The sequence below is a fragment of the Rhea pennata genome, chromosome 9, assembly GCF_028389875.1.
Source record: "Rhea pennata isolate bPtePen1 chromosome 9, bPtePen1.pri, whole genome shotgun sequence".
Lineage (NCBI taxonomy): Eukaryota > Metazoa > Chordata > Aves > Rheiformes > Rheidae > Rhea > Rhea pennata.
The window spans coordinates 26369577-26390168 of record NC_084671.1 but is presented as its reverse complement, the minus strand read 5'-3'; the positions used below and the strand labels follow the sequence as shown (position 1 = coordinate 26390168).

The 20592-nt window shown below is 42.7% G+C and overlaps 1 protein-coding gene across 5 annotated transcripts in view; it reads left to right on the top strand.

Annotated features, from left to right (window-relative positions):
* DGKD (diacylglycerol kinase delta) overlaps positions 1-20592 on the top strand; it is a 66614-nt gene that overhangs the window by 37768 nt on the left and 8254 nt on the right. For 3 of the 5 annotated variants that reach the window (XM_062583267.1, XM_062583266.1, XM_062583269.1), the window contains 21 exons: positions 139-301; positions 2323-2431; positions 3161-3300; positions 4012-4096; positions 4697-4791; positions 4892-4991; positions 5143-5416; positions 7238-7402; positions 8189-8317; positions 9445-9541; positions 10461-10571; positions 11380-11476; positions 12237-12344; positions 12920-13033; positions 13423-13557; positions 16450-16601; positions 17376-17487; positions 17654-17746; positions 18061-18180; positions 18523-18640; positions 19915-20045. In XM_062583267.1, the coding sequence (XP_062439251.1) occupies positions 139-301; positions 2323-2431; positions 3161-3300; positions 4012-4096; positions 4697-4791; positions 4892-4991; positions 5143-5416; positions 7238-7402; positions 8189-8317; positions 9445-9541; positions 10461-10571; positions 11380-11476; positions 12237-12344; positions 12920-13033; positions 13423-13557; positions 16450-16601; positions 17376-17487; positions 17654-17746; positions 18061-18180; positions 18523-18640; positions 19915-20045 (2648 nt within the window). Of the gene's footprint in view, positions 1-138; positions 302-2322; positions 2432-3160; positions 3301-4011; positions 4097-4696; positions 4792-4891; positions 4992-5142; positions 5417-7237; positions 7403-8188; positions 8318-9444; positions 9542-10460; positions 10572-11379; positions 11477-12236; positions 12345-12919; positions 13034-13422; positions 13558-16449; positions 16602-17375; positions 17488-17653; positions 17747-18060; positions 18181-18522; positions 18641-19914; positions 20046-20592 lie in introns of those variants that run through there. The other 2 variants (XM_062583268.1, XM_062583270.1) reach the window with 2 other exon arrangements.

Below are 20592 nucleotides of genomic sequence, written 5' to 3'. Positions count from 1 at the left end.
TGTGAGTGTCAGAAGCACAGGGAAAGTGTTAACTTATTACTGTGTGTGGTGGTTATTCTTCTCTCACACCATCCTCACGGGCAGCCTCACATCTCTTGGTTTCTCTTCCCCAACCCCACCTCCCTTTGCCCAACTTAGGTTTCTGGAAAGCTACTTGCCCCCCTTCTTGCACAAGCCCCTTGTTGGTCTTTGTCAATTCAAAAAGTGGAGATAACCAGGGAGTAAAGTTTCTACGAAGATTCAAACAACTACTGAATCCAGCCCAGGTCTTTGACCTCATGAACGGAGGACCTCACCTTGGGTAAGCAGATAATCTGTAGAGGCATATATTCCTTGTAAATAACACAAAAACATAAGTGATTTGATTATAAGCCTGTCTCAGCCTGTCCTCCAATGTAACAAGGAACCTATTCCTCAGAAAGAGATGGATACATGCAAAGTTTGGAGACATTTTCCGCTCTCTGTGTTTAGTGTTACTGATTAGCTGAAACCAAACTTGTTGAAAAAGGTTATTATTTCCATTCATCAGTAATAGCAGAACAGCCTGAGGGATTTTGAGTAAATTCCAGAAATGCTCCCCTGGAAGAAGACCAAGCATGGAAAGCTTGAATCCAGAGAAAAACTTGACAACAAATAGACTTGTAGCGCACATCCTGATGTACTGTTAGAGTGCTACCTTGAGTTAAATCAAGTGACCAATCAAATATTGTAGGTAGCAAATGAATATTGTAAAAATGAGAAATCAGAAATAACTTACCTAGGAATTATGTGAAAGGCTCTGGAAGGTTTTGTGACAATGTTGGAAAAACATCTCTCTTGAATGCTTTAGGTATAGTTGATTCTGTTTTGGGGACTAGAAATGGACGAGGTGACATTTAAAACTTTTTTTCCACAATTAATTGGAATACCTATGGATAAAATAATGACAGCTGTGGAATAAATTCCTTTACTGTATTTCTGCTACTCTGGTCTCTAGTTTGCTCCTTAAAGATTTCTGTGGCTGTTTTGCCACCTCAGATTTGAGTAACTTTCTCATGAAAGGATACTTCTTATAATAAGCGCCAGCATAAGTTGAATCTTCTTAATTTTTTAGATATGACTCAAATGTAAGACCAAGATCTACAAGTGTAGAGCCCTAGTTCTGGGAGTGCCGACTCCTTCACCAGTGACCATTAAGGTTTGCTGAAGTTACTTCTTGCCATAGTGCATTGCAAAATGCTGGCCTTTAAAACTGCAGCATGCTATCCAAATGATGTGTTTGGCTAATGAATAATTTACAGAAAACTTTAAATATTTTTCCTTTTGCCCTCCCCATTTGGACTGACTCTAGAGAGGAATTTTGCTTTAAACTAGGCGAAGAGAAAGAATTACTTTCTCTCACTTTAGTAGTGAACACTTCTAAAGTAGCTCTTTCTGTTTGTTCGTTTTACAAAGTAAATGATGATACAGGGTAGAGGCTGCTTCTTAAGTTTGTCTTCTAAACTTGTGCCAGTCAAATTTTATCATAAGATGTCATTGTTTCTTTCCTGTGTCAACAATGCTTGAAGAAATGTGATTTTTGTATGTTACAGCAAATATTGTTTAGATAATAAAAAAACAAACATGAATAACCAAAATAAAAGCAGGCAGTAAGGAGCAGGTTTCAAACAGCTTTAAGAAGAGGTTACTTTTACATTCAGTATTCAGTAAAGAGTGAATAGAGGAAATCACACTTGTCTGGCTGGTGAGTTCTTTGCCTGCCTGCAGGACAGACAAGGCGCCAGAGCACTGATTTATGTTGCCTTCCAAGAAGAGCCTAATGCTTGTGAGGTTTTGTATCCTCTTACAGTTGTCTGCTTACTGAATGTCTGCATAAAGTTCTCGCTATTCAAGTGTTGCTTTAATTGGTGTGGCTTTGTATGCGGCGCAGTGACATCAGAGCACTCCAAATGGTGACAAATAACTAGTGTTCGGCAGAACACAGCAAATCTGCAAAAAGGAATTAATTCAGTGGATGATCAGCTATCACATGCTTGTTTCCTCTTCTGTTCAGACAAAAGTGCCCTGCTTTAGAAGGGGTGTATGTCTGGGATATATTTCTGTAGTGGACAGCCATTGTGATTTGCATAGCAGTATTTGTAATTCCTTATTTCTAATCATAAATTTGAATTCACTTGTAATCTGACAGTAGCCTGTATTCACTGCAAAATCAGATCTTAGTTTAAGCAAATCTTCCATGTTTATAACCTAGATTAGAATTGTTTGCCTTTCCTTTCTTAAAAAGCTGATTGTTCTTCTCTCTCTCTCTTTTTTTTCTTTTTTTATTCTTTCACCTCTCTGTAGTTTACGCTTATTCCAGAAGTTTGACACTTTCCGGATTCTAGTTTGCGGTGGGGATGGAAGTGTTGGCTGGGTTCTCTCCGAAATTGATAGCCTCAATCTTCACAAGCAGGTACTGTCTAATGAGCTTGGCTGGATGTAAGGTTGAAGTAACATAAACAGCAGGGTTTGAGGAGGACTCTGATCCTACAGATGTAGTTTGCCCAGGACTGAAGCTGCTGAAAGCTTACCAGTGTTTTTCTGCAAGAAGCAGGACTGGACTGGTTATCTCTGTCTCCTGTGCTCTTCCACAACTCCCTCATAGGAGTCTCAGCAGGGACTTGCACTAGGAAAGGACCACAATTAGAAAGCCATGATTCCACAAGGATAGTGCTCCTAATCTATTCCCTTAAATTCTCGCGTTGTTTTTCCTGAGTCCTGCAATAGCTAGAAACTTTATTGGAGTAAAGGTATCATACAGTGTTTAATTTGTTTCCATTTTGTCCTGGAGCTGGCTATGCTAACTTTACAGAAAAGACAACAGCTCCACCTGATGGCTAAATGGATACATTGAAGTCATACCATCCGTAGAAAGAGTTATTTTTAGCAAGGTGCTCAAGAGGGTAGCTGCAATACATACACTCCTCGCTCAGTGAACAACCGAAAAGCGGGGGGAACCTCTCTCTTACTTGTGTGCTCTTCTGACTGTTTTCCCCATCCAGTTGCTTTCTTCTCATCCTGACACTAGCTACATTTCAATGGCTGGTCTTTGTAAGGAATTGATCATGTTACTTTTGGCTGTTTGCAGCTTGTGTTTTCCCATTTGAGCATGAATTTTGTTTTCCTTTTCTGTGTGATGCAGTGCCAGCTGGGTGTACTGCCCCTGGGAACAGGAAATGACCTTGCTCGTGTGTTAGGCTGGGGATCTGCTTGTGATGATGATACCCAGCTCCCACAGATCCTGGAGAAGCTGGAGAGAGCCAGTACCAAAATGCTGGATAGGTGAATAACCATTACTAACATCCTTCCATGTTCAAGACTCGTTGAAAATTGTCTTCAAGGAGAATTAAGTGGTGCTTGATTCTGCCCACCTACTGGACTTCTTACTAGATCAAGTTGTTGTTTTTCTTTGATAATTCTCTGTCACCTTTTATCAACAAAAGGCAGTCTTGCATTCTCTGTCGCTTCTGCGAAATAGTAATGAATGAAGAGTTTGAATGAAACTGTCACTCTGATGTACAGCATGTTCTCTTGTGCTCCAGAGTTCTTGTCAGTTGAGTCTGGCATTCTTACAGTTGTGATTTTTTTTTTCTTTTTAAGCTAAATTTTCTCGTGATGAGTTTGAAGTAATTTATTTTGAGGATGGCTTAGAAAAGAGATATAGAAGAAGGAATGGGCATCTTTACCACTATTATTTTTATAGTCTGTATATCTTTATACATTTAAAATGTTTCTTGTCTTTAGAGCTACCTCTTGGCAACTGTCATGTTAGATCAAGTAATGTCCATAATATTTCTATGAGAGAAGGAAGGGGGACAAACAGAGAAGATCCTTGTGCTATAGGATGCTTGTTCATAGTGTCATTCCACCCTGTTCCGCAGTTTCCATACATCGCTAAAGTGGAGTTTGCTTTGCTTGAGATTTTATGTCCTTTGAATAAAGGAGGATGTCATCTGCCCTGTAGTAACAGCTGTGATGCCTCCTTTTCAACAGGTGGAGTATCATGGTGTATGAAACAAAACTCCCTCGCCAGGCCTCCACCTCTACAGTCACTGAAGATTTCAGTGAGGATTCAGAGGTACCTATCAGGATGCAGAGGGCAGGGAACTGGGTGTACACCTTCAGAAAGGACAAGAAAAAGGCTGTGGTTGGGTTCAAATAGAATGTGCCTGAGCCATTATTTGGATGTGATAGGAGCTGCAAAGATCCTAGGACTTTAAGTCATTGAAGTGTTATAGAGAAGACTAGAAGTGAGATTGCCAAGGTCGACAGCTGTAAAGGGGATGAGAGGAAGATGCTTTTGAACAGGACAGAGAGGAAGATAGATGTAACAGGAAAGTGATTGACTTTTCTCTGCTAACATGAGCTAACATGACATCATTGTTGCTGAAACTGTTGAAAGCTGTGTAGTAGTCATAGGAACTCTAAAAGCCCAGTGTTTTAGATCTGTAGTTGATCAAACTCTAAGATCTGAACTGGTGATGATTCCTAGGTTCAAAATTGGTTTCTTCATCAGATTCAGGTCTTCAGTGAGTAACTAAGCCTGAATCACAGAACTTTTCTAGACCAGAAAGAGTCTATAGAGTGATAGACGCTCCCTGGGGCAGCCAAGGACACATAGCATATGTGGTAATGTGGGGAAGCAGCATTCAAGTGATTTGTTCCTGAATGTCACCAGGTGCAGAAGATTCTCTTCTATGAAGACTCTGTGGCTGCTCATTTGTCTAAAATTTTGACTTCTGACCAACACTCAGTGGTCATCTCCTCAGCTAAGTGAGTACTTACAGGAGAACCACTATAAATGAAAGCTACGTTGTGAAAATCCTGAGACGGATCCTTGCATGACTTTGTTTTCCCTGCCGCCTTTGTCTAGGGTGCTTTGTGAGACAGTGAAGGATTTTGTGGCTCGAGTAGGCAAGGCCTATGAGAAAGCAACAGAAAGCTCGGAGGAATCAGAGGTCATGGCCAGGAAGGTAAATTGAAGAGATTGTATGTCTTTCTACATTTGAAGTGGAAAAACTGCTCTATTTTCAGAGAACTAGGAGAGCAGCAGTTCAGCAAGCACTGAAAGAATGAACTACCCAGCTCCACTGTTAGTTTTATTCAGCCTTCTTTGCTTTGTAGTGCTCTGTCCTGAAGGAGAAGCTGGACTCCCTGTTGAAGACACTGAATGATGAATCTCAAGCATCTTCATCTCTGCCAAACCCTCCTCCTACCATTGCAGAGGAAACAGAAGATGGTGATGGGTCAGGCAGTGCTTGTGATTCTTCTAGTGATCGGTCCGTGGGATCATCATGTACTGCACGGCCCCAGATATTTCGTCCCCGGGAACAGCTCATGTTGAGAGCCAACAGCCTGAAAAAAGCCATTCGTCAAATTATAGAGCATGCAGAAAAAGGTAACCTGTTACAAGTCCTACTTGTGCTTTATCTCAGAAGGAACTAGGATTCTTTGTAAAACAACAGCTTTCCTGAGTTAGACGGAAGTTATTCAGTAAGCCTGGATATCTAGTTCAGTATCATCTCTGCCAAGCCCACCTGTCTGAAACATTGCTTCATGTCTGAGCCTGAAGTTCAAGGTATGTTCCCCCACATAGGGCTGGTTTAGGAAGTTACTACCCTCCTACACTCTGTTCATTTCTATTTCCTGTCTGTCCCCACCCATACCACAATTGTGTCAGCACAACTGTTTGTGTGGCCTTGGTGTAAAACAGATCTGAAAATACTTTGGGAAGAAAGTATTTTAAGTATTTTAACTTGGATTCTTTCAGAAATCTCTTTATAGTGCAGCCCAACAAAACAGCGCAGTGGTGCAACTGAAAGGGCAATGAACTACAGCACAGAGGCGGGAGAAAGCAGGAACTTTTTAAACTAGCTTAGTTGCTGGGAAAATATTTATAATACTGCATTTTGATGCAAATCAGTTCTGTTCCTGCATTAACTTTCTAGGTAGGTGACCCCCTTTTCCACATCTTAGCCCTTCTTATCTCCCTCTAGCCACTCACACCCATCACTTAGTATTTAATTTCCTTCAAAAGGCATCAGTCTCCCACATGTTAGTCATTAACTCAGTGTGGTTTAACGTATATCAAAGGAATGATTTGACAGCATATTACTTGAGATAAAAGCGCTGAAGTCAGAGATGTGACATCAGTGCACACCCAAGTACGCACTATGAAGAACAATTATGTAATAAGACTGTTACTTGGATTTCCAGAACTGCAATATTGTGTGTCTTAAAGGTGAAGTTGTGAGATGATGTGAGCAGAGCTAATGGATTGTTGCTGATGAAGGAGAGGTCCTGACCTCACTGCTGGCCCCACTTTGCTGCTCCTTACCTTTTACTGGTTTTAGTGCTTGTTGGAGTCTGTCAGGAGCCTGATCAATTTGCGTAATTCAGCAAGAAGAGTTTAGTTTATGCTGGATCAGTGGTTGGATTGCTTTGTGGATACTTTTGATGAACTCCAGAGTCCTCGTGAGGGTGGGGTCATCCCCCTTCAGTAACAGTGAGCTGGTAGATCAGCTCAGGGCTGCTCACAGAACTGTGCTGTGTGAGGGGCTGCCAAGGGAGGAAGGCCTGTTTCTTACATGGAGATGAAGTTTTGATTTCTTTAGGTAACATGCTGACATTTGATTCTTGGGCTAACTCCAGTCACATTTCGAATGTATTTGTTTAAGTTCTCCAAATGACTTTTCTTCTTCCAAAGTATGTAATCTGACTCTTTCTTTTGTATTGTTTTTTATCAACTGCTTTTTTTCCCTCCTGATTATTTGTGTCTAAGTGCCCCTTTGCAAATGACTTATCCTTTGTCCCAGTACAGATCAAGCAAACAGAAATCCAGTTTAATTTATCCTTTAATGTCCATTTGATTAGAATTTCTGGCAATGCCTAAAGGCAAATAAATGGAAGGCCATCACCTGTAGCACAGTTCACATGTCAGCCTAAGTACCACTAATATTAAAGTTGGGCACTTTTACTCAGTCTCACTGCTAAAGATGTCAGCAAAGAGAACTGGGGACTAAACCAGCCTCATTCCAAAAGTGCTCCAGAGCAGAGTGTAGCTGAGATAAATGGCATAGGAAAGCTTTTAGTTATTCCCATTCGTTGTTATAAAGAGTCAGGGCCTTTAGAGTCCCATCCTATCTTTACTTACGTCAGTGGAAAATGTTTCTTACTGCCAGAACTGTGAAGCACTAACCTGTTTTCCCTCTCCTTACAGCTGTGGATGAGCAGAATGCCCAGACCCAGGAGCAAGAGGGCTTCATCCTTAGTCTGTCAGCTTCTGAAGAGGGTAAGGAGCTGAGGAATGAGGACAAAATCTCCCTGCAGTCATCATCGCACAGCAGCAGCTATGGAGTGTCCAAAGGGAGGAGCCAGCGGAAAGGTACCGCTCTAGGGCTGCCACCATGCAGATCTCTCCAAACAGCGACTCTATTTGTGCTAGAAATGTGGGGGAGGTGTTACATGCATTAACTTCCAAGTTCTGTTTTTCTCTAATTTTTGGACGATTGTTTTTAGCTTTGAATATTATGTCCTACACGTTTTTGGGGCTCAAGCCTGTGCATCATACAGCCAGTTTTTCATATTTCTGACGGCTGATCTGTGATCTTAGCGTGTGGAACTTGAGATTCTGAGATTTTCTCATACTTTAGCCAGTAATCTGGGTTTCTTGGCTTTCAGTGCTTTGACAAGGATGGTCTTGAGTATTTTTCTTGTCATCATGACATTTCCCTGTAAGCTCCTTGCCATCCGTTGCAGATAACAGAGAAGGAAAGACAGTTTGCTTTAATAACTGTGTTAAGTGAGTAATTTGTTAGAGATCCCTGATCACTGCAAGTGTATTTGGAACTTAGCTGAGTATGAACTGGGAGCCAAATAGCCTGTCTACTGTGCTGCTGGCACCAGCTTTTTCTCATCTCCATTTCTAGTATTTGTATATGACATTTCTGTGCCTCCAATTTGTGAGCTTTTCTGACTGCACTGGTTGCACATATGCCACATCTCTAACTCTTAATGACTGCTTCTGTCAGCTCTTTGTTTTATAGTGGCTAGAGTGTTTTGTTGTTGAGTGATTCCTAACCCAGTCTTGCTGCTTGGGTTGTGCTGTTATGTGCTGGTCTGAGTCGCACGCTATGTTTGTCAATAGCGATGTTTGTATTGTATTTTACAGTGTCCAAGTCTCCTTGTGAAAGACTAATAAACAAAGGAAGTTTGTCGCTGGGCAGCTCTGCATCTCTTCCTCCCCAGACAGGAAACCGGGACAACTTGCCAATGCTGAACACAAAGATCCTCTACCCAAGTGAGTGTAACACCCACCATTTCCCTGTCAAGCAGCCAACTGGACTATGGGTGACAACAGCAGTCAAGTCCTCAAGTCTCTGTACAAAGACATGATCTGGTTCTGTCTGATGCCCTTTTGTGCAGGGTCCAATTGGAAAGAAATCGCTTGAAAGATAACTTTTCACTAGGACTGAACAGTGGAGACTTGGAGGGAATGGTAGTAGTTTCCAAGCTGTAGCTGAGACCTAGACACAGATTTTTATTAATGCAGGGCAGTGACAGAATTTAGATATCAATTACAAGAAGATACTGAGCTCAAAGTAACCTTGAGAAGCCTGATAGGATGCCGGGCTGCTGAGAGAGGTTTCTGAAGAGTGGCAGCAGCAGTCCGTTTGTGTGAAGGCTGAGGTCACTTGGGCTGCATGAACCTGGAAGAGTTCCCATTTCATGCATTGTCCTTAGAGGCCTTTCCCTGTCAGTGTGGTGCTGTCCATCCCCCTCTTCCCCACCCTCCCATGTTACTTATTTAAATGGTTCCTTACAGGAACAAGTGGTTTCCTACTTCTCTGAAGAAGTTAATGTTTGTGGGCTGCCAGCTAATAATCTAAGAAGCAGAAGGCAATAATTCTTGAGCAGCATGGAGTACAATTTTACCCCCGCTCCTCTCCTCTGTTGCTTGGTGAACTAAGAGTGTTGCATGATCTCAGCCTGAAACAGAATAGCTATGGTAGGGAATGCAGTCCTGTTTCCCAGCCACAGGTGTCTGTACAACTGAACCACTGGCCTTAGGTGATATCCTGTCACTCAGAAACCCTGCAGGAAACCCCAGTAACTTTTCCTTATTGAGGGTGCTAAGACTTCTGGAGTGGAAGAAAGCACTTACTGCTTGATTCCTTTCCAATAAATAAATAAATAAGGATATTTTTCCTTTCAATATAATTAAAAATAAAGATTTTAATGATTTTATTTCAAATTAGGATCTGACCTCCTTTAAGAGTCAGCCCTAAGACTGACATTTGGCATTTATTTTTGGTTGTTGATTTGGACAGTGAAAGACGGGGTAATGCCTCCTTGTCTCTGAGATTGAAATTACCTGTTTTCTGCTATCTGTTATCACACTCTTTCCCATTGTCACTTTTCCCACAGATATCCGTGCTGGCATGTCTGGGTCTTTGCCTGGGAGCTCTGTCATCAGCCGGTTATTGATTCATGCTGATCCCTTTAACTCTGAGCCTGAAAATCTGTGAGTATGAGCAGAGTGCTGAAGGGAGTGATTGTTTCCAAATGAACCTCAGCATCAGTACGTTGTGCTGCGAAGCGGATTTGTTTGGGGAGCTAGATAAGGGACGGCAGCAGCCCAGAGATACATAAATGAATTCTCCTACACTGGGTGCCAGTGAGGATCAGATTATGTAGTTAAACATACAGTGAGGCGTCTGATTCATTGTAGAGGATTTTTAGGCTTTTGGTGGCAGAATGAAATCCAGGTCAGTCTTCTCCATACACTTAGAGATAATTCCAGTTTCCAGTTAATGGGTGATAGCTTGTGGCACAATCAGCAACCTGCAGCACAAAAGGTAAAGAAAGCTCATGGGCAGACCACAGAAGGGGAGATGGTTGGAAAATACGATGTAAACTCTTTCTCAAAACATTTGTGTCAAACTGTTTAACAGTGAAAACTCGGTGATACTGACTGAAGTGATTTTTATGGGGTTTAGTGCTACTGACATGAGTAGTTAACATTTTTGAGCTGATTTGTCAGGTTCTCTCTAGGTAGCATGTTACATACACATTGCAAATATTTTGTGAGACCTTGTTCATAACCCCAGTGACCAGAAAGATAGCTTTCTGTAAACTAAGTCTAGGCTTCAGGAAATATTTCTGTGGCAACGGGAGAATTCCTCTACAAATCTTGTAGCTGTGAAGTGTTAGGGACAGAGGCCACAAGCCAGGCATCTCTGCTGAATAGATAACTTCTTTTAAAGTGCTCCTTGCAGGCTTTAGCTAGTTGACAGCTGTGCTTCTTTGATCTTGTTGGCATTCAGCCTTTTTGTTCAAGTTTTTCTGCAAGGTAATTACAGGGTGACCAAAGGGGGCATGTGAGGTGTATACTAAGCGGTATGTAAACTTAGGAACAGGAGTCTGTTCTTTTTGTTTGGCAGTGAATGTTACACAGAGAAATGTGTCATGAATAATTACTTTGGAATTGGATTGGATGCGAAGATTTCTTTGGACTTCAACAACAAACGTGATGAGCATCCAGAGAAATGCAGGTGGGTTTATGGCTTTGGCTTGCTTGACTGCTGTCAGAAGTGACTGAAACCAGTTTACATTTTTGTGCTGTTTTGAAGCTGATTGTGTGAAATTGTGCTGGACAGACATATCATCAATCTTGTCTGTATAATCGTCCTTCAGGGAGGCTTGAAATCATGATGAGGATAAATTCTCTCATGATGAAATAAATTCTGATTTACTGATTCAGTATGCTGTGTGGAGAGTGTAAGAGCTTTAATAGCTACACCAGTGTGGATTCAGCATGTTGGTTCTATTTGCTTCATGATCTCACTCATGTTTTTCTCTTGTGCCTGCTATTTAGCTACAAGAGAATCACATCTCAACTCTCTGAATGCCACGGAAGCTGATTTCTTCCTTAATCCTAACTTATTATGAACCACCACATCAGTCACATAGTTTTTGGCCCTTTGAATAGCTGGGCAACTGCAGGATCCTTTGTATAGCCTGGGTCGAAAACTTCGCTGTACTTCTGCAAGTATTTCAAAATACAGTTGATGTTCTGGTGTGTGAGACTGATCAGTTCTGTGTTGGGGGAATCTGAATGTTTGTTAGTCAGTTGCCCTCAATTCCTATCTGACTTTTGTCCCGAGGGAAAATAATAATTCCTTAGTACAAGGGATGACCATTTTGAGGGTTTGCTCCTTTTGGAAGGAAGGAAACTTTGTGTTGTAGGATTTAGGGACATACCTTTTCAAATGCTTTTTACCATGAGAAAGGTAAGTGCTTCCTGTGAGAAAGTAATTGCTTTATGCTGACTTTTTCTCTTGTTTTGTTTTGTCTCCTTAGAAGTCGTACTAAAAATATGATGTGGTACGGAGTATTAGGGACGAAGGAGCTGCTACACAGAACATATAAAAACCTGGAGCAGAAAGTCTTACTGGAGGTGAGAAATTTTAGCATGCCATTTTGTTGCTAAAACTGGGATACCTAACTGCATTTCCTTCGGACACTTTGTCCTTGACCTGGTGATACTATTTTCTCACATGAGGGTGTTTCCCTTGCCTGCAATATTATATCTCACCCTGAGCTAGCTAAAAGTGATGACTTCTGGTGCTGGAAGATACTTGCGTTCTCAAAACATAAAGGAAGCTTCATTCTGTTAGAAAATATTAGCTATCCCAAACTCAGCATTCAGCATAGACAAGATTCTTATCTATGGTGTCTCATGAGAACTCAACATTTTAGACAGTAGGTGCAGTGGAGAGCTATTATTTTAACTACACTATAATGTGAATCAAACTGGAAAGGAAATATTCTTGTGTGGACAACCTACAGCATAAGCAGGCAGTTTGCGGGAGGAGACCCTTGTCACAGCAGATTGCACAGGTATTTCAGAAGTTTTATTTCTCTCTTTGAAGGAATAAAGCAAAAGGTGTTGCTGAACCTCTCACATGTGCCCTGTCGTTTTTTGGAGAAAGAAACAAGAGTATCTCTCTAAAACCAACCTTTACCAAAGATAAGATGGTTCATGAGATATGAATGGATATATTCTTCTACTCTTTTACACCAAGAATAAACTGTAGATACCTGAATTAATGTATTCACTAAACGGTGCAGGCTGTTTCTTGTTCTTAGAGCAAGTGCTGTGGCTGGAGAGACTCTCTCCTGCTGTGCTGAGAGTATTGTTGTCTTGTTTTGAACAGTGTGATGGGAGACCCATCCCTTTACCCAGTCTTCAGGGAATTGCTGTACTCAACATTCCCAGCTACGCAGGAGGCACAAACTTCTGGGGGGGTACCAAGGAAGATGATGTAAGTATTCTATAAAGCAATCCAGGAGTCATAGTCCCTAAGAGCTGTGCTTGGAAGAAGAGGGCTGGGGGCATGTCTGCATGCAATATCTCTGTGAAATGGATAGGATACTGAAAAGCCAGTCTTCAGCAGCTTCATACCATGCAATCTGTAGTGATTCAGAAAGAAACCAGATGCTGTCCTGGGCGTTTGGACCTCCAAGAAGTGCTTTAGATTGACTTTCTGTCCCCAGAAAGCCTGAGAATAAAGCTCGTTGAAGGCAAAGGATAAACTGTAACATTCTCTTATTTGTCATGAAAGAATAAGTTCCTGCTTTCATGAGAATAAATATTCCCTTGTAGCCTCCAGGCTTTTTATTTGGATCATACTTTAGTTGCCATTGGAAGCACAGTGGGAATATCGAGGCTCCTTTTTCCCAGGTCGCTGAAAATCTTCACCTTCTAGCCTCTTTGTTAATTTTATGCAGAACGAATAGTACAAATGAAAGCTGAGGACCAAATCTCCACCCATAGGCAGGAAAGGATACCTCTCTAAGAGCTGTATATGAACTGAATTCTCTCTCTTGTATCTGGCAGACATTTACAGCTCCCTCTTTTGATGACAAGATTTTGGAGGTGGTAGCAGTGTTTGGTAGCATGCAGATGGCAGTGTCACGAGTGATAAACCTGCAGCATCACCGGATTGCACAGGTATCAGCTACTTTTGTGAGCCCTCCTTGCCTCCCCCATCTCCAGCTTGTGACATTTTTACTGGTTTCAGTTAGTAAAGCCCTCCTGTGTGCTCTCTTGTCCATGAAAGAGCGTCCATCAGGGCTGAAAATGAGCATGTTCAGAAGCTCTTTGGGCATGGAATTGTTTGCTAGTGTTCACTGTCTTGAGAGTTAGTCCACAGCAACTTAAGTACAGATTGGGCCAGAAACTCGTTAGCTGGTCCCTGCCGTACGAAGATGAAGCCTACCCTGCCACTTAGGCACTTGTGGCTCTAGTACCAGGGGAAGTGCTTTGGTAAAAAAGAGAATAGCTCATGAGTTTGGAAAACCAACATTTTAGAGCTTCTCTAATGCAATCATTTCTTGCAGTGTCGGACTGTGAAGATAGCAATCCTGGGAGAAGAGGGGGTTCCTGTACAAGTGGATGGAGAAGCCTGGATCCAACCTCCAGGTTATATTTGGATTGTTCACAAGAACAGGGCACAAACACTGACACGAGACAGGGTAAGAGCAGCCTTAGATGCACTGTATGGTATACACAGGTGTTTTGTTATCATATATTCCCAGACAGTGTGGCAATGGCTGGATCTAAGTTACATGAAAGCTTATGTTTGTGGAGGTAAAGAGTATATATTGCTGCACACCTCAAAACTTTTTGGAAAGAACATGATTAAATATGCCTTCACTGCTTGGGAAATAATAAAATTAAGGTTGCTTTTGCGAGCTTACTTAGCTTCCTTTTCTAGGTGCTTTGTGATGCAGTGTTTCTTAACACGCTTGCATGCTGTTTTTCCCACAGGATGCCTGCCTTGCTGAGCACTACAGTTTATCCAGATTCAGCTATTCAGTGCTTTAATTTCTCCTCATTGTTCAGTATGTGGCTTATACCTCATAGACCAAGCAAAGCAGTATCTCATGCCCTATTCAGCAGTGTGTTTCTGTCTGTTCTCATAACTTTCAAATGTACCAACACATAAGGAAGTGTTTTTGCCATTTTACTGTATTACTAAATGACAGGAAGCCAAAGGAAAGGATAGATGCCTTGCTGTGGCACAGACAGGCTTTATGGTTTCTCCTAACGCTGTACTCCTAACTGAATCAGCAGTTTGGCCGATAGCAATTCTTAATACTTTACAGCATAACACTCCTTTATCCAGCCTCCAGAGCACACTGAAGTCCTACTGCCAAGGACTCACCTCCCATAAAACAGAAACAGAGAGAACAACAGAGAGGGGGGAAAAAAGGGAAAATAGCCTGATAGATTTAGACATAAGGCACGTTCCCTGGCAGGAAGTAGGAAATACAGTGGTATGAAAAAGCAAAGACTGGGGTTTACAAAGCCTTTGTCGTGGTAGGACAAGGAAATACCCAAGACCCCATCATCTGGGGAAAGAACAGAGGGTATTGGTGTGTATGTTAAGCGGAAGAGGAGACAGGAATAATGAGCAGTCTTTCACATAGAAAAAAAAATAGAGGGACAGAGAGTTGTTGCATTGTCATATTGCATCCTGGGGAGGTGACTGAAGGAGATGGCCCAGAGAGCCAGCATCAGTGGAACAGAGATCCTGTTGTGAACGTGGAGGGAGAAAAGAAGAGGCAGCCTGCCTGTGGGTACAAGTGGGAAGGGCAGAGGGACGCACAAGAGTTAGATATGGAAATCTGGGAGATGCAAAAGTCCCTAGTGAGTGCGCTGTGTGTACTGGGCCAGCCGAAGCTATGGCTGTGATTGTGCCTCTCTGCTCCTCTTTGCCTGCAAAGCCTGTTCTGCAGGCAGGCCATTACAAGGGAGGAGCAGGCTCTATTTTGGAGAGCAGCATTCAGCTGTCTTCAACACAGGCTTATCCTCATCTTTCCTGCTGTCCTTTTTAGTCATTACAGGACACACTTTCCTTTTCAGAACCAGTCTGTCCTATGCTGGAAATGAAGTGGAATCCTCTTTTTGAGCATGTGACCCTGTATCTTCTGTAACATTCTTCTGAAGTGGTTTTGAATATTTAGTTTCCTTAATTTAAGTTGGAAAAAACTCCAAATTCGCTCAAGTGGCTTCATCCGGACTACTAAAGGGTCATCAGCAAGGTTGAAATTGGTGGATAGCTTGTACAAAACTGACAGTCGGTTTTTGTGCAGCAACAGGGGAAGTGATCTGCTTTACCACAGGGCTTCAGAAGACTTTTTCAGACTCAGAAGAATGATGTGTCCCCAGAACCCTGGGTTTTCCCCTGGGCAGTGCTGTTCTAGTATTCACCGGCTCTTCTGCTCCACTGCCCTTTGTCCTGCGCTCCTTACCTAGTCTATACTCATCTCATTTGACTTCCAGGCCACTACCATTCCTGCTCTCCCCATCACAACCAATCACCCTTCCTTTTACGGTGCACTGAGCATCGGTTTTTCCACAAACACTCCACACACTTACTCATTGTCCTCATCATCTTCTCTGAATTCCTTTTCCTATTTCAGTTTCCCTCTCCCATAGCTGCTTCTCTTGTCTAGACTTCCCTCGTCACATTTCTTGCTCTCGTTGATCCATCTCTCCTTGCCCTGAGGCTTTGTGTTTCTGTTCTCATTCTCACCATATCTAGTTTTGATCCTTATTGCATTCATCTGTGTCACTTCTTCGTGTACCACTTACTGATGCCAGCAGGAATATCAGTAAGGGTGCTGGTGGGGCAGGTCCCAGCTCTGAGTTTGGATGCTAGTCTGACCAAATTCTGGAGAAGGCCTCCTGGATAAGGAGAAATCTTGAACATTTTTAATTTCCAGCTCTGAAGATGTCGTGCAGAGAAGAGGTGTGCAGTAATACAGTCTTCATTGTCCCCACCTTCCCCAAAAACTTGTAATATGCCAAAATGGCTGGATTTTTACGGAGTAACAAAAGGCATTTCTTGGACAAATGTCAGATTTAAGAGTTTTGGGGGTTAGGTTTAGCTCAGTTGGTTAGAGCGTGGTCCTAATAATGCCAAGGTCGCAGGTTAGATCCCTGTACAGGCCACTCGTCCGATGGTTAGACTAGATGATCTCCAGAGGTCCTTTCCAACCTTAGCAATTCTGTGATTCTATGATTTTGCTCCAAAGTGTAGACGTGCTACTGCTAGTCAAAGAAAAGGCTGTTGCCAATAATGAATTTGTGGATTTAGCTAGTCTGGCTCTTAGAAGTGGCCTAACCGCTTTGGCTAAAATTCGGCTTAAGCAAAAATTAATTCAAGGCAAGCATGTGGCATTGAAAGCTTCAGCCCAGGTGGCCGAAGTTAGCAGTTACAAGCAGCTCAACAGCCAGGTCTTGCAATGGGAAGTGTTGATACCCAGAGCCCTTCGTGCTCTACAAGCGTAGGCACTTACGGCGTTATTTTTTCTAGGGGATTTACAAGGTATCTTAGAGTTTGCTTACTATGTTTTTAGGCATTTGAGAGCACCCTGAAATCCTGGGAGGACAAACAGAAGTGTGAGTTGTCACGACCCTCCTCTTTCTCTCTGCAACCAGAGATCATGTCTGAAGAAGAGTCCACCCAGATCAACCGGTTTGGCCAGGCTGCAGGTGCTCTGATCCACAGGTGGGACTCAATTTCCTTTTTGTGGACAGAGCCCTCCTTTGATGCCTCAAGTTCTTGTCCTCCTCCCTGTTACTGGTGAAGTTTCTGCTGAGTCTTACCTACTGCAGTGTTGGTCACTGGAAGCAGCATTCTTTTGCTGTGCACTATCCCAGCTGCATGAAGACTGAAGTCAAACAAAATTTTTGGGTCATTCTGAACTAAAAGTAATAATTCTATGAGCAAATGTGGATCCTTTAATCTCTAAAGAACCTAATAGCTTTTAATATCAGTAATTTTTGTCAGGAGTGAAACAAAGTTCTCACTGGGAACTCAGATAACAAGTTAGGGATTTTTAACCGTGATGCCCAGCAGAGATTTCTGAAATCACTGTATGCTCGTCTACTCATCCTTTATTTGGGCATCTTGTTTCATGGTCTGGACCATAAGAAGAAATGTCCAGATTCACATCGAGGAAGCATTCATTAAACTGATGTGTGTGTAGCTGCCTTTCAGATTGCAGTGGTCATACTAAAGTTTCTAGGTCAAATTTAAAATGACCCCAAATCATGTGCAGAACTGAACATGCACCTGGAGTTGTACATGTGAGGTCTGCCCTGCTTTGCCTATGCATGCTCACTGTAGCAGGCAGAATTGGCCTGCTTTGCTGAAGGCTGTGCTCCTCCCATGCCGTATCCCTGCTCTTGTCACTCAGATGGGTATTAAGAGGAGATACACAGACAGAAAAGATCTCCCACCTTGAGCATATGCTGATGCAACCTGTAATTTTCTCTTTAGCATTCGGGAAATAGCACAATCCTATCAGGACATGGAACAGGAGCTTGCCCATGCTGTCAATGCCAGCTCCAAGTCTATGGACAAAGTCTACGCTAAATCCAAGTCTACAGAGGTACTTCACTCACTTGACATTTCCCATTTTGTTCTTGTGCCATAGCTCTTGGTTCTCCTTTCTGATTGACCAGAAGTAGGCCTTGCTTCTCTAAGACTTCTTCCTTTTTACTGCTCAGACCTCTGCATTTCCAGGCTTTATTTATGCATATGTTGCTTCCCCACAGGGTCTGAACTGCAGCCTTGTTGTAGAGATGGTGAATAATGTCAAAGCCCTGCATAATGAGACAGAGCTGCTGCTGGCAGGCAAGATGGCGCTGGTAAGAAGAACAAAGTAGGAGTAAAGCAGCTTCTTGCTTCCTCTCTTCTTCTACTGTGGCCTTGGCAAGCAACATCTTGCTGGTCTTGATCTTCTTTGTCTTCATAACAAGTCAATTTAAATGTTAATCTTCCAGGAATTAGGATGGTTAGGATGATGTTTAACCTGGTAATGTCTGGGCAGAGTGCCTGTCGTGCACTTCCTTTTTAAAGGGAGGAGCTGCTTTGTTAGCTAGGAGTTTCCAGGCAAAGGCCTGACTGTGTGTTCCACCATGCGTCTTTTAACGCTGCTTTGTTTCCATTTCTGCAATTCCAGCAATTAGATCCTCCACAGAAGGAGCAGCTACAAGCAGCCCTAGCAGACATGGACCTCCAGCTGAGGAAGCTGGCAGACATCCCTTGGCTGTGGCAGCTCATGGAGCCCTGTGATGAGGAGGTGAGGAGGGCCAAAGCTATATTTCCCTAGCTGTTCTCTTTTTCACTAGTTGGCTATGAGTGTTTCACATCCTGTGAGTATGCAGCAGATGTGAGAAAAATTTGTTAAGAAGGAAACTCGACTCCCTGGGGCTAAAGAAAGTAATTTCCTGCTAAGGTCCCTTGACTGACGTGAGATCAACTTTCTCTCTCTATTTCCTTCCCCATCTTGATCAGAAAGAATTTAGGATCTTTTTTCCTCTCTTACAAGGTCATGGAGCTGAATTAGACAGTACGTTTTGCTCTTGGACTGTCACAGTGAATTTATGATTGGTGGCATGGTTTTTCCCTTGTGTTCCTACAGAACCAGATGCTGGATTATTCTAAACGCAGCCGCAGTGGCAAATTTCGGCTGGTGACCAAGTTTAAAAAGGAGAAGAACAACAAAAATAAGGAGGCTCATAGTATCATGGGATTGCCGGGTACCAAGTCTACTCATTCATGGTGTCTCTCGTCATCACACCAGTGTGGTCACACCACCACCCGTTCTCTTTCTGTCTGTCTGTTTCCTCTGGTGTTCTGTCAGTCTTCTCTGTCCCTTGCATTTACCTTTTCTCAGAGGTCTAGTCTGTCTTCTTCATAGGGCAAAGTAGCTTATTGCTCTGTTTTGTCTGAGTAATGATCCCCAGTACTAAGCAGATATTCCTAAGCAGAAACAGGAGGCACCCTCTGAAGAATCCCATTTATATCTGGACATTTTCTGGAATATTTTAGGGGTGCTGAGTGAAGTGAATTTGAGGATTTCAACGTTTTAGATATCAAAATGACTGTGGAGCCCAAGTCCGCATAACTCCAATCTTTTCACTGCTTACTCTCTGTGATATGGTTAATGACATTTTTCTCATTGATTCACCCTCAGGCTTTAATCAAGTTTCATGTCTAATTGGCTGGGGATCAGCATCACCACAGGTGCACCCTGACCTTTAATCCTACTGGTCAGTAGATTAAAAAAAAATGTCCATGAATCAACAAATTGCCAGTGATATCAAGACATTCTCTCTCCATTTGGGTTAGTTGATTTTTGGTTTATATTCTATTCATGAAGCCTTTCTACTTCTAAAATTCAGAAGTACTGGCTGTTCTGTGGGCTCCTGGGTCCTGTCCTCTGCCATGGAATTGCGGGTACGGTCTCTCCTGTCTTGACACATTGATGCTCACTTATTGCCTCCAAGAACTTGGGAACTTTATTTTTCTCTTATTTAGAGGCTGTGCAGGAAGCTGGCAGTCTTCCTCTCTCCCTAAAGCTTCCCTTAGACTTTAGGAGGAGAGGTTGCTATTTTGCTTACTGAGCACAGGTGTTTGTACATAATAGCAAAATAGCCCATGCTTGGTTCATAGTGATGTATTTTATAACTCTGTTTTGTAGGCAGAGGAATATCAGAGAATTTACTGTTAGACCTGGGGGTAAACTTTACAAAGCATGTATCCAAGCCCATCAAAACAAACATACTTACTCCCAGATTCACTGCAACTAGCCTCTGTTTAAGAGAATAACTCTAATCATAATCTGCCCTTCCTCCTTTGTTTGAAGTTGTAGGACGTGTTATCAGTCCTTGCCCTTGCCTTGATTTGAGGTTGTGGTACTGCTTGCCCTCCTTCTCTGGCACTGAGTGCTGATGGTGTTCTCATCTGTCTCGCTCTCTGGCTTCTGGGATTCTGGGTACTCAATGCACTCCTGCTTTTCCGTCTCTAACAGTTCACCTATGGGGAACGGAGGAGGTTGCGGCCTGGCTTGAGCATCTCAGTCTTTGTGAGTATAAGGATATCTTCATCCGGCATGACGTCCGGGGCTCTGAGCTCCTGCACCTCGAACGGAGGGACCTCAAGGTACTTTCATGATCAGCTCATCAGAAATAGCCAGCTGTGTCTGCATGACCTTCTGTGCTGAATGTGCTTGGAAATGGTCTGCCACTGTTCATTCTACATGCCTTGGCAAGATGAGTGGGTTCATTGCAGCCTCATTTTATTTTCTCACCATTTCATGTCACCTAATGTTTAATAGCAAGGAGGTAGAATAGCTAGTTCAGAGACTGACTCTCAGCTTAGCCGCAGGTTCCTGTACTTGTAATACAGTCCAGCACACAGACTGTAGCTAGTGCTCCCGAGAGGCTCCAACTTGAATGATGGAATGGAAGTTTTCAACTTCTCAGCTCCTGTACCATCTTTGGAGAAATGCAGTGTGCATCTTGTGTTGTAGTCATTGGACAAAAAGATCATTGCACTTCTTTGTTACAAGAAAAAACGGTCATGGTCTTAGATGAGGCCGTCAGATGGAGAGAATCTTTTGAAATAGTAACCATATAGCTCAGCTTTTCATCGCCTCATCAGGAGATGCTCTCTCTGCAGAGGAAGGTTAAAAATGGTGGTTCTTTGC